This window comes from Tursiops truncatus, chromosome X (assembly GCF_011762595.2).
Source record: "Tursiops truncatus isolate mTurTru1 chromosome X, mTurTru1.mat.Y, whole genome shotgun sequence".
Lineage (NCBI taxonomy): Eukaryota > Metazoa > Chordata > Mammalia > Artiodactyla > Delphinidae > Tursiops > Tursiops truncatus.
The window spans coordinates 88,126,338-88,139,609 of NC_047055.1; the positions used below are offsets into that span (position 1 = coordinate 88,126,338).

The following is a 13,272-nucleotide window of genomic DNA, read 5'->3' on the forward strand; positions in this document are numbered from 1 at the left end:
ACTCCCGATCTGTAGTTTTCTTATGTCTGTGTCTGGTTTTTATATTAGGTTAATGCTGGCCTCATAGAATGAGTTGAGAACTATTCTCTCCCGTTCAATTTTTTGGGAAGAGTTGCGTAGGATTGATATTATTTGCTCCTTAAATGTTTGTTAGAATTTACCAGCAAGATCCTTTGGGCCTGGAGTTTTCCTCATAAGAAAGTTTTTAACTGCAAATTCAATTTACTTAATAATAAAGGGCTTTTCAGGTTATCTTTTTATTTTTGAATGTGCTTTAGTAGTTTGTGTCTTTGAGGGAATGTATCCATTTTGTCTTTGTTGTTGAGTTTACTGGCATAAGGTTGTTCACAATATTCCTTTATTAGTCTTTTAATATCTGTAGAATCTGTAGCAACGTCATTTCTCTCATTTCTAATGTTGATAATTTGCCTTTTTTTTTTCCTGATCAGTTTCACTAGAGGTTTATCACTTCTCAAAGATCCAGCTCTTGGTTTCAATGATTTTCTCTACTGATTTTCCTTCCTAGTTCACTGACTTCAGCTCTGATCTTTATTATTTCCTTTCTTCTACTTTGGATTTCATTTCCTTTTCTTTTTAGAATTTCTTAAGGTGGAAGGTGAGGCCACCGATTTGAGACCCTTCTTTTCTAATATAAGCATTTGGTGCTATAGAATTTCCCCAAGGCACTGCTTTAGCACCATCCCACAAATTGTATTTTTTCTTTTTCATTCAGTTCAAAATACTTTCTATTTCCTTTTTCAGTTCTTCTTGGACTCATGTGTTATTTAGAGGTGTGTTTAGTTTCCAGTAATCACATTTTCCAGAGATGTTTCTGTTATTGATTTCTAATTTTATTCCATTGTGGTCAGGGAATGTTCTTTGTTTTTGAATCCTTTTAAATTTATTAAGACTTGTTTAATGGCCCAGAATATGGTCTAACTTGGTTAATGTTCCATTTGCATTTGAAAAAGATGTATATTTTGCTGCTGTGGGGTGGAGTGGTAAATGTCAATTAAATCTAGGTGGTTGATAGTTTTGTTCAAATCTTCTATATCCCGATTTTCTATGTACTTGTGCTACTAATTAGACATAAACTGTAATTGCAGGTTTGTCTGTTTCTCCTTGAAGTTCTACTAGTTTTTCCTTAGTGTATTTTGAAGTTATGTTATTAGGTGCATAAACATTTAGGGTTTTTATGTCCTCTTGATGAATTTGCCGTCATGTGATACTAATATAGCCACTCCAGCTTTCTTTTGGTTAGTGTGAACACGGTATCTTTTTCCATCCTCTTACTTTTAACTTATTTGTGTCTTTATACTTAAAAGTGTGTTTCTTATAGGCAGCATAGAGTTGCATTCTTTAATCCCCAAGCTCTGTTCAGGTCCCTGGGATCTTCAAGAACTCTCTAACTCTCCAAGCTACCCATTTCCTTGTAGGAGGCTCTGATAATTAGAGCATCATTCCTCATAATGAGCCCCACCTACCTTCTATCACCTCTCCCCCCACTCCCCAGAGTTACACTCAGTGAATTATTTCCACTTCCCGAGGACAGTTTTTCAGACAACAGGGACATCCAAACCTATGGCAAGTCCTTACGCAGTGCCAGATCCAGGCACACTGGATCAAGCAAGCCATGGAAGATTACCCAAGGCTACCTGAGACGTACCAAATGGCACCTTGGAAAAAGTGGGTGGGAGGGAGGAAATAGAAAACTAATTTGTATAGGGAAGGATTTTATTGACTGAAAAAAAACACGTATTTTTCCATTTCCAGAAAGTGTTTCAACTAAGATAGAAAGCACAGGACCAACCTAGAGTGGTCAGCTGCAGCCCAGGTGGGCCCTTTGGGAAGGAGGAATGTGCCCCTGAAAGGATAAGGAACACTTGCTCTATACCTAGTGTATTGGCTTCCTATTTCTGCTATAACAAATTACCACAAATTTAGTGGCTTAAAACACCACAAATTTGTTCTCTTATAGTTCTGGAAGTCAGAAGTCATGGTGTAGACAGGGATGGGTTCCTTCTGGAGACTTCAGGGGAGAATTCATTTCTTTGCCTTTTTCAGTTTTTAGAGGTCACCTGCATTCCTTGGCTCACAGCCCTTCTTAGCATCACTCCAACCTATTGCTTCCACTATCACAACTCCTACTGCTACTGACGCTGATCCCCCTGCCTCCCTCTTAAAAGTACCCTTGTGATTATACTGGTTGGGCTCACCTGGATAACCAAGGATAATTTCCGTATCTCAGGTCCTTAACCTTAATCACATCTGCAAAGTCCTTTTTATCATGCAATGTAACATATTCACAGGTTCCAGGGATTAGAATGTGGACATCTTTGGGGGGCCATTATTTAGCCAACTACACTCAGTTACAGGTTAGACTAGCTATGGAGAAGGCAAGTTCACCAGGTCCTAGCTCCATCGCGAGGCCTGTCCAGTCTAGATTTATGTGAATTATCTTGCTCTTTGGATGTGAGCTTCTAAACTGTTTGCCTTTGTGTCAGATGACTAGTCCAATCTTCTGTTCAGGATGGCAAGAATGGAGCAGTACAGAACTCATGAGTAAACCCCCTTTCAGGTTGTTTTCTTCAGGGAGAAGCTGAGCAGAAACTTGCTGTAGTAAGTACAGCTTAATCAGCCCAATTCCATCTTTCTAGTTTGTTTATAACCTGACAATCGGTAAAAATAAAGGAAACTAAGAAGGTGGGGTGGGAGGAGTAGTCAGGGGAAGAGAAATTAATGCTTGGGGTATCCAGGCTGTGAGGTTGGAACGCTCACACCCAAACCCACTTTAACAAGATGAGAAATGATGGATGCTCTGAGAGTTTGTCAAGATGATTAATATATTTAGGGAGCATCAGGTCAAAGAACTCATCAGTGACCGGATAGGGCAGGAAGCACCAATCTGGGGTGTGACCACCCCCATCATCTCAGCTCATTTCAAAGACAACTATCCTCATGGTTTCAGGTCATGCAATCTGTTCCAATCCATGAAGTAAAATTAACTGAATTCACAGAAGCCTCCTTCAACAATGATGAACTGAGTATTACAGAGTTCCATATGTGTAGGAGAGACAGCCTCAGGGTAGGCCTTTGTTTATTAACTTAAAGTTATTTTTAAAAATCAATATGTAATTGCTGCTTTCCATAAAACTTGAAAATAGGTGAATTAAGGTTGTGAAAATCTAATAAACATGTGTTATAAATAAAATACATTTTTTGAAAATATCCCATGAAGGTTATTCAGTGGTGAATAAGGTTTTAATCCTATCATGTATTTTTCCTCCATTCTTAAGGGTCAGCAAGCATGCTGAGGATTGTAAAGTCCTGGAGGGAAAAAGTCCTGGGACTGTGCATCCTCTAGTTTACTCTATGAATTTAAAAGTTTCTTCAACATGAAAACAAAGGTTCACCTCTTATTAGAGATACAGACATTAGAATACACCCAAAGCTTTTGTTGGCTATAACAGAGTGGTATTTGTAGTTTTAGTACTCCAACATTTTACCTAGAAATTTACTGAATCAAAACAGTTATCTATGAAGGAGAGAGAGGAGGTGGTGGTGGAGGGAGAATGCAGGGGAAGAAGGGGAGAAGGAGGAAGAGAAGATGGGGGAGAGAAACAATCTTATCTTTTAACTATCTTCACTAATGATTTACCCAATGACCTTCAGCAAATTTCTCAAACATAATGAAAATGTTTATAAATGCCTTCAAAAATGCCTCCATGACACTACATAACCCCTATAATCTTAATATTCTCATGTGACTCCAAAATAGAATGAATATTGTAAAGAATGTACATTTAAGTGAGGCCTGATCTAAGCCTTCTGAACTTTGTGACTTTAGACAGCCTCCATTCCCCTAGTGATTTATGTTGATCCTAAGGTTCCGTCTTATCGGCCTGATGAAATCATGATTTGCAGGTAGAGTCCAATTTCCGAGTTCTCTTTGTTTCCTGGTATTGACATGAATCACGAATTTGTGCTTCTAAACATTCAATTCCTCCTTCCTTTCCCCTTACCATCTGTTGTGCTTAATGAATAAGATTTTTTTTAAATATAGAAGAAACATATGTAAGCTTTTCTAAAACCCATATGCCAAAATAAAAAATTACCACACCAACAGTAGTTAACAGTTTTCATAATTTAATGAAAAAGTATCAGTAAAAAGGTGACATTTGAAAAAAGACCGAGTTTATCTTTGAAAACTGGACTATATAAGACAAAACGAAAAAAAATTTAACAAAGAAGATTAAGAGGTAATACTTCAAACAACAGCAAAATGTAGCAAATACATTTGGGGGCAATTGAAATGTACACAACTGAAGGCTCCTTCATTTACCTAGGAAAATCCTGTAAAAATATTACAACTATATTTCCCTGACTGAAATTATTTTAGTCAATACTCTCCCAATGGCATTACATATGGAATTTGGCTGAAGCACTTTTTCAATGTTTGCTTTTCTTCCTCACTCAGAATTGAAAGGCATGAAAGGATATAGGCTACTGCACTGGCCTCTAACAGGAGTTTATAACATAGCTCCACTACAATTTTATTACCATGAAGGTATCAAATTAATATCGAACCCAGGAGAATGCAAAGAAAAAGCACAGAAACCTAGTGCATAAATAGGAGAACTACTGTTCCTCATTTGGATAATCCATAGCTTTTTCCATTCAAACAAAGCATAGGACACCTATTACACATGCTATGGCATGTTCACAAATGTACACAGGCACAAAAGAAACATTTTGAAGGTGTAGCCAAAGGAGAGGCAAAATACAGAAGTTTTCAGAAAAGGAGGAAGAAATAAAAGCAAAGGAACTCATTAACAAAGCTACAGGCTACAGGAACAAAAGCGGGGGAGAGGAAAACTGCTGAGCTTCCCATATTGACGGAGAGAAGAGGGGCCCCTGCCTTTACTGCAGCTGGGCTGTTTCACCAGGAAGCAACTTAAAATATCTAAAATGGCCTCTTTTGTCTGAAAAGTCTCACTGCATGTTCCCAAACTAGAAGAAAGAGAATATTAATTTAAGGCTAAGAAGAAAAGAGAGCAGAGAATTATAGTTGGCTTCACACTTTAAAAACTGTAACATTTTCCTCTTCTTTAAACACGAAGCAGGTATGTTTTATCTCCCACTAATGTAATTATCCTCTTCCTCCCAGAAATTAATAAAGGCTGATAGTTTGGGAACAGAGTATGAGTAACTTCTGAAAAACAGCTCCAGCCCTTTTGTTTGGGAAATTGCCTTGGATTCAAAGTTGGTACAAAGCTAAATTATATCCATGTGTTAAACACATGCTTTCAAATTCTGTTTGACAATAAAAATCTGTTTCAAAATTAAAGCAGGTAAGAATACTTAACCTCTCTGCATTTTACTATATCTTAATTATACCTCAATAAAAATTTTATAAACATTAAAGCAGGTATACAAAAACTGTCAGCCAAACTTATTTAAGTCAAACTTATTTGAAAACAATAACACAAAAACCCTGACCTGATACAAACCCTCCAGAAATGTTCTCACTTTGGGAAAGGCTCTGGGATCCTTCACAAATGCCTAAACTGAGAGGATCAGAGCATTTTCCTTGGAAGTAGTACTTTTGTAAACACTATCCACAAGTTAGCCTTTTACGCTTGTTAGCTGGGTGAAATAGTTACAAGTGCGTCCCCAACAAGCAAGTCTAGGAACAGGCACTGGACACTTATAAGCATTAGGTGTATTGACTTGGTAAGTTAAGATACTGTGAAAGGAACTCAACCTTGTTCAGAGCAAAGGAAGAGAGTAGTGAGTTTGACAGTATCTGAGATATTGGTCCCTGGTCTCTCCCTAAAGAGGGTTTCCAGGTACCAGTGGAAACTTCTTACAGACAGGAGCTCTGGAAGTCACATGCTGTAGCTTCAAAAGATAAGTAGTTTTAGTGTCTGATAATCATGATCTCCTGCAAATCAAGGACAATGCAAGGACTCTTAATACATATGTGTTAATATAACTGGAAAGCTGCCCCAAAGTATTTACTGAGCAAATACTCTGGTCCCAGCTGTTCTCACTAGCCTCTGGCAAAAAAACAAAACAAAACAAACCCCTAAACTTTTGGACAATATGTAATTTCTATGATGTGCTCGTGAAAATTGGACTTGAAACTGGTTCAAAAACTGCAAGCCAATTTACTGTGGAAAAATTTTATCCTTTTCACTACAATTCCTCCTAACATATACTAGAATCCTTTTGGTGTATGGGTTTTCCCCAATATATGAGGCAAAGGCAAAGATGGAGTTTTTCGTGGAATTTCTAATCACCTATGCATTGAACTGTGGGAAAGGGGATATGTCTTGCTTTTACCATGGCAATCCCGTCTGGAGTCATGGGGAGGATTTTCCCTGTCTGAGCTATCTCTCTTTACCCTAACTTTCTCTTTATTCCCATCACTTTCTGCTTCTGAATCACTCAGCTCCAAATCTGGGCAATACCCGTCATTTTCCTGATATGGAGCTCTCCCTGCAGACCGCCTGACAAACTGCCTGCCCCAGAGCTGCTCCTTGGGGTTAGTATTCTTGGTTGGCTTCACATAGCACGGGAGGTCCTCTGTGGTCCTCACCCACCTGTTGGTGGCCTCCTTAAAGGACCTGCTGAAGTGTTCCATGGTAGATTTTCTAAAGCTGCCCTGACTGCCCAAGTGGGAGCTGAGCATGGGCTCCTGGTCACAGAACATCTCACTTGAGCTGTCTTTTTGGGTGGCATCCCCAGACCAGCTGCCCTCCAGGCCATTGGATTTGGCAAACTTGGAGTTAGGCTGACTTTTCCCATTCCCAATGGAAGACTGTCCATGCAGGGCAGCCTGAAGGACCAGAGGCTTTCCCAGAGACTGCCCATGATAGAACTCTGGAGATGGAGTTATCCAAGCAGGACTGGGATCCTTTGCTTCACTCCTAGCATGGCTGAGACTGGCCGGCAAACAGTTATTCTTGCTCTCTAGTGGATACCTTGGGTATGACTTCATTCTCATTTCTAGTGATTCCTGAGCCACCTGCATGCTCCTCATATTGCAAACAGGGGAGCTGCCGTCAGGAGAGAGAGGTCCATGATCAGGCTCTGTGGAGCTGTTTCTGCAGTCTTCTGGGGCTGATTTGGGCATTTTTAACTTTAAGGTAATTCTTGGTGGTGGGTAAAACAATGAATTTTCTAGTGCATTTGTCAAAGGAAGTCCTAAGATGAAAAAGAAAGATTCATTTTAAATGACAGAGTACATTTTCATGCAAATGGACATAACAAGAAAGTGGGGGCAGCAATACTCCTAATCAGACAAAGCATACTTTAAAACAAAGGCTATAACAAAGACAAAGAAGGGTGTTATATAATGATAAAGGGAGCAATACAAGAGGAGGGTATTACATTCATTAACACATATGTACCCAATACAGGAGCAACTAACTATATAAAGCAAATACTAAAAGATATAAAGAGACAAATGGACAATAATACAATAATAGTAGGAGACTTTAACCCTACTTACATTAATGGACAGATCACCCAGGTAGAAAGTCAATAGGCAACAGTGGTCTTAAATGACACAATAGACCAGTTGGACTTAATAGATATCTATAGGGTATTACATCCAAAACCAGCAGAATACACATTCTTTTCAAGTGCACATGGGATGTTCTCCAGGATAGATCACATGCTAAGCCACAAAACAAGTCTTAACAAATTTAAGAGGAGAGAAATTATATCAAACATTTTTTCCAACCACAATGGTATGAAATGAGAAATCAATTATAGAAAGAAAAAAGTGAAAATAAACACGTAGAGACTAAACAACATGCTACTAAAAAAACCAATGGGTCAATGATGAAATCAAAGAGATCAGAAAATACCTTGAGACAAATGAAAATGCAAACACAACTTTCCAAAATCCATGGGATGCAACAAAAGCAGCTCTAAGAGGGAAGTTTAGAGTGATACAGGCCTTCCTCAAGAAACAAGAAAAAAATCTCAAGTAAACATCCTAACCTACCACATGAAGGTATTAGAAAAAGAACAAACAAAGCCCAAAGTCAGCAGAAGGAAGGGAATAAAGATCAGAGAAGAAATAAATAAAATAGAGATTTAAAAAACCCAATAGAAAAGATCAATGAAACCAAGAGATGTTTTTTTGAAAAGATAAAATTAATAAACCTTTAGCCAGGCTCACCAAGAAGAAAAGAGAAAGGACCCAAATAAACAAAATAGGAAAGGAAAGAGAAGAAATAACAACAGATACTACAGAGATACAAAAAAAATCATAAGAGAATACTATGAATGGTTACATGCCAACAAATTGGACAACCTAGAAGAAATGGACAAATTTCAAGAAACACACAACCTGCCAAGATTGAATTGAGAAGAAACAGACAATTTGAACAGACTGATCACTAGTAGTGAAATTGAATTTATAATTTAAACAAACTCCCAGCAAACAAAAGTCTTGGACCAGACGGCTTCACAGGGGAATTCTACCAAACATATAAAGAAGAACTGAGACCTATCTTTCTCAAACTAGTCCAAATAATCGAAGAGGATGGAACATTCCCAAATTCATTCTGCGAGGCCACCACTACCCTGATACCAAAACCAAAGACACTACCGAAAAAGAAAATTACATGCCAATACCTTTGATGAATACAGATGCAAAAATCCTCAACAAAATATTAGCAAACTGAATCCAACCACATATAAAAAGGATCATACACCATGATAAAGTTGGATTTATTCCAGGGACATAAGGATGGCTCAACATTTGCAAATCAATCAATGTGATACATCATATTAACAAAAGGAAGGATAGAAAGCACATGATCATCTCAATAGATGCAGAAAAAGCATTTGACAAAATTCAACATCCATTCATGATAAAAACTCTCATCAAAGTTGGTACAGAGGGAACATAGCTCAACATAATGAAGACCATTTATGCTAAACCCACAGCCAACATCATACTCAATGGTGAAAAGCTGAAAGCCTTTCCTCTAATTTCAGGAACAAGACAAGGATGCCCAATCTCACCACTTCTATTTATCATAGTACTGGAAGTCCTAGCCACAGCAATCAGACAAGAAAAAGAAATAAAAAGCATCCAAATTAGAATGGAAGAGAAAACTGTCACTATTTGCAGATGACATCTAATTCTTTATATAGAAAACCCTAAAGTCTTCACCCAAAAACTATTAGAATTAAAAAATCCAGCAAAGCTGCAGGATACAAGATTAATATACACAAATCTGTTGCATTTCTATACACTAATAATGAACTATTATTTCTCAGAAAGTAAAAAAAAATCCCAACGGGCAGCATTTGTTCCCTAAGGGTCCATACTGAACACTCATAGCTCCCATCTCTATCAGGGCCTGCCACTTGTTGCTGCCACAAGCAGTTATGGGGCTGGGTCCCACTAATCAGAAGCCACATGGTCTAGGGGCCAATTTCCTTGGCACCATGGAGGCTCTTCCTGCTGTCCTTTGGTTCTTCTTGTCTTGTCCATCATGGTGCTCTTGTGGCTGAGCAGCCCTGCTGTCTCCTGCTACACCATTTTGCTGTGACCTGTGATACTCACAACTGACCACGAGCCTTTGATACCTACCTGACACCTTATTTCTGGGTGCCTCTCTTGCTCTATAGCTGGCCCTTGGCAGAAGCTGGCTTCTGCACACCCTGCCCAGTGACCCCTGGTTGCCCAGGCTCTGCCACTGACCTCTGTGTTAAATGAGGCACAGGGAGGTTACAAATGTCTCTGAATACGACTGCCATTATTCCAGCCAAGCTCCCATGCTTAGAGCACTGTAATTATGCTCACTTGTTTCTCTTACCAAGTAGGCAGAATTCTCTGAAGGAATTCTGTCTTGCTGACTGCTCTGTCTTATAGCTCAGCTCTTAGTCCATAGGAGGTGCTCAAAAAATATCAGTGAATAAATGAAGAGACAAGAGCCCAGATCTCCTAACTTCTGGCTAAGGATCTGTTATAACAGACAGATTAAGTTAAGTAACCCTGGAATTAAATGTTTTCTGGAAACTAGGATTAGATCCTATCCTACTGACTTCTTTTTTTTTTTTATCCTACTGACTTCTAAATGAATTCAATGAGTTTAGAATAATTTCACAGCTCCAACTAATAGCCTCAAATATCTGTCTGGGACCTAGGTTATCTGTCCTAGGCCTGCCACTCCATCAACCCCACCCCGGGATTTCTTGCCTCATGAGTCAACAGTGAAATGGGCCATGTTATATCAGGGCTGGACTAGAAGAAATGAATTTAAAAGATTTTTAAGTTAAACAATTGATATAAAATTTATACAGGTTACCTGCAGCAATTTCCTGGTTAGCAAGCTGGACTTGCAAACTGAAGATCTGTTCCTGTATTTTGGTTTGTGACAGTTTCAGCTTCTCTCGCCTGGTTATCATGTAGCACAGGTTTCGGACCTGAAAGCCCAACCCCCAGCAAATAAGAGATTTTTGTCATGTTACACAAACCTGACATTTGAAATTGTTTAGCTAAAATTAAGACAACTGAAGTCAGGTGGGGTTGGGGGGTGGTGGGCAGGTGAGGAGAGAAGACAGACCCTAAAAGCTGTATAACGAGAGCCACCCCACAGGAAGTCACATAGCATGGTCAGTCATGGGATCATGGTTCCTGTATCAATCAGTAGCACAAGCAAAATGCTCCAAAGCCACCTTCTGAAGTCTACTCTCCCTGTGGTATCATGGGGTTGATATTTATCTGCATAGCCAGGCTGGGAAAACTGAATGATGACTTAACATTTTAGCTTTCCCTTTAGATCCCTGAGTAAATGGTGGCAATGCTGGATCCAGTAAAGTTTTCTAATGAGTGCTGGATCAGCAGGATAAAGGTCTTATGGGAAGACTGGAAGTGGCGTTTTTGCTCACACTTTCAGCTCAGCCAAGTCTCCACAGCCACAAGGGTGAAATCCTCACCCTCTCATGCTCCTTCATCTGGACAAATTACTCAACCTTTCTGTTGCCCCAGTTTATTCATCTGTAAATAGGGATAATAATTGTACCTTCTTCATAGGCATGTTAGGATTATATGAGTTAATATTTATAAAATGCTTAGAACAGTGGTGCCACATAGTAAGTGCTATATATGTGTGAGTTAAATTTTAAAAAGTGAACCAAATCTATTAGTTCCCCTCCAAATTCTGGTAGCAGAGAAAAAAACAAGCCACCTCTATAATTATACTTGATTATAAGATTCTCTAGGGTAAACACAGGGCCTAACTTATCTTTGAACCCCTACAGTACCTAATTTAGTAGATACCTGATTATATATATATATATATATATATATATATATATATATGTATATATATAGCTAAATTGAATTATCTGGCACAGAGGCTCTCAACCAGGGGCAATTTTGACCCCCAGAGGGCATTTGGTAATTTGGGAACATTTTTGGTTCTCACAACTGGGCATGTGGCGGTTTGCTACTAGCATCCAGTGAGTAGAGCCAGGGATGCTGCTAAACATCTTACAGTGTTCCCCACAACAAAGGACAGTCCCCTACAACAAAGAACTATCCAGCCCCAAATGTCAATAGTGCCGAGTTTAAGAAACTCTGATCTGGTGCTTTCCTAAATAAAATTCATTCTTTCTTCAGCCTGTAGTCTCATAAGTGTGTCAGTAAAATATAGCTGAGCCAATTTAGGTTCCACAGTGAATAAAAAGTAAACCAAATGAAAATTTATTTCAAATTTAAGGTTCATAGAGCATCTAAGTGAGGAAGCTTCCATTCTCTGATGTGTCTACCAGAATTTTAACTAAGCCCAATGTTTGGGGCCACGATGAAATCAGAAGATAAGCAAGGACACAGAAGCTTACACTATAAATGTAAATGAGCTGTGTTCTTTTAAAAACTGGAAGTGGGGCCTCCATTTCTATGCAGACCAAGATCTACACACTAGTCACAGTTGGTCACCTTACCCTCTCTAGGTCTTGCCGTAGGTGCATAAACATTCTCATGCGAGTGTGAATACTCTCCTCTTTTGGCTGCACCAGACCATTTTCTTCATCCTCTTTGGGAGGAAATAATGGCTTATTGAAGTTACTTTTCCGCTTTAGTTTCCAGTAGTTATAGATAAAGTCCACAGCTAGCGTGGGCAGCCCCAGCTCTGCGGCCACATCTTCCACACGGACCAGGGAATAGAACTCCTCCTCCAGCTCCCGGAGCTTCTGTGCCCGCACGCTGGTCTTCTCGCTTTTGGTCTGGCCCTGCTCTGAAGCCCTGTGTAGAGGGTACTCGGCCTCCCCGAGCTTCTGCCTGTTTTGGCTGTGCTTGAGGCAGTATGACTTGAACTTTACTTCATCCCCGTCATCTAGGATGGTCTTCATTTCTAGGCTGTGCTCGAAGGCACAGGTGACGTGGAAGGCAGTGATGCAGCTTTTCACTGAGCACTGTGGGAAGAAAAGATGTGTTAAGGCAGCAGGGCTGTGGGGGGAAAGGGGAAGCCCTATACGCCTGGGCCTAAACTGAGAGCTCATAGGAAGCAAAGAAAAGACAGGGAGAAAGTTGGTCTTAAACTGACCATGATGGACACTTTACAAGTAACCCAGGAAATCTGCTCTTATAGAAAACAGTAAAAACAGAGGCAAAAAAATGTTTTTTTCAAACTCTCCTTTAAATTTTAGCTCAAGCATTAAGTTTTTCCAAGAATTCTTCTTTGGCCCCTGTAAAGTCATGCTGTACTTTTTCTGTGACCCCAATATCACTTTATTATATGCTTCTACAATGGTCCTTTTCACACTGTACCTATAGCATAATAAATGTAAAATCCCTGGCCATGGCTCTTAACGACAGAAGCTGTGTCATTCATCTTTGCATTACCATCAACTATTGAACAAGGAAGTACTCAAGAAATGCTTCTGAACAATCGAAAGAAAAACAAAATCAATATTATTGCCAGAGCAGCTATTGGTTCTAAAAAAGGCCACAGGAACTCCAATATCTAAGTAACCTAACTTCTTGAAATTGGTCTTATAGAGATGTGCTGTCCAACATGGTAGCCAGAGTAGCCAACTGACCACAAGCAGCTATTAAAATTAAAATTACATACAATTAAAAATTCAATTCCTCAGTCACACTAGCCACATTTCAACCATACTGGACAGCACAGATTTCCATCACATCATAGAAAGTTCTGTTGGACAGTATGGTTACAGACAATCTGGAATTAAGTTTATAATATTCTGCCATTCATAGATGCAACACATTTGTTAAGT

At 39.2% G+C, this 13,272-nt stretch overlaps 1 protein-coding gene across 7 annotated transcripts in view; it reads right to left on the reverse strand.

The window, feature by feature from the left end:
- Positions 1-4,129: 4,129 nt before the first annotated feature.
- The window catches only part of JADE3 (jade family PHD finger 3), a 151,441-nt gene continuing 142,298 nt past the window's right edge, over positions 4,130-13,272 (reverse strand). For all 7 annotated transcript variants that reach the window (XM_033850087.2, XM_073798931.1, XM_033850085.2 and 4 more), the window contains 3 exons: positions 11,977-12,447; positions 10,338-10,455; positions 4,130-7,209 (listed from right to left, as the gene is read on the reverse strand). In XM_033850087.2, the coding sequence (XP_033705978.1) occupies positions 6,299-7,209; positions 10,338-10,455; positions 11,977-12,447 (1,500 nt within the window). In that variant the 3' untranslated portion in view covers positions 4,130-6,298. The remainder of the gene's footprint in view (positions 7,210-10,337; positions 10,456-11,976; positions 12,448-13,272) is intronic.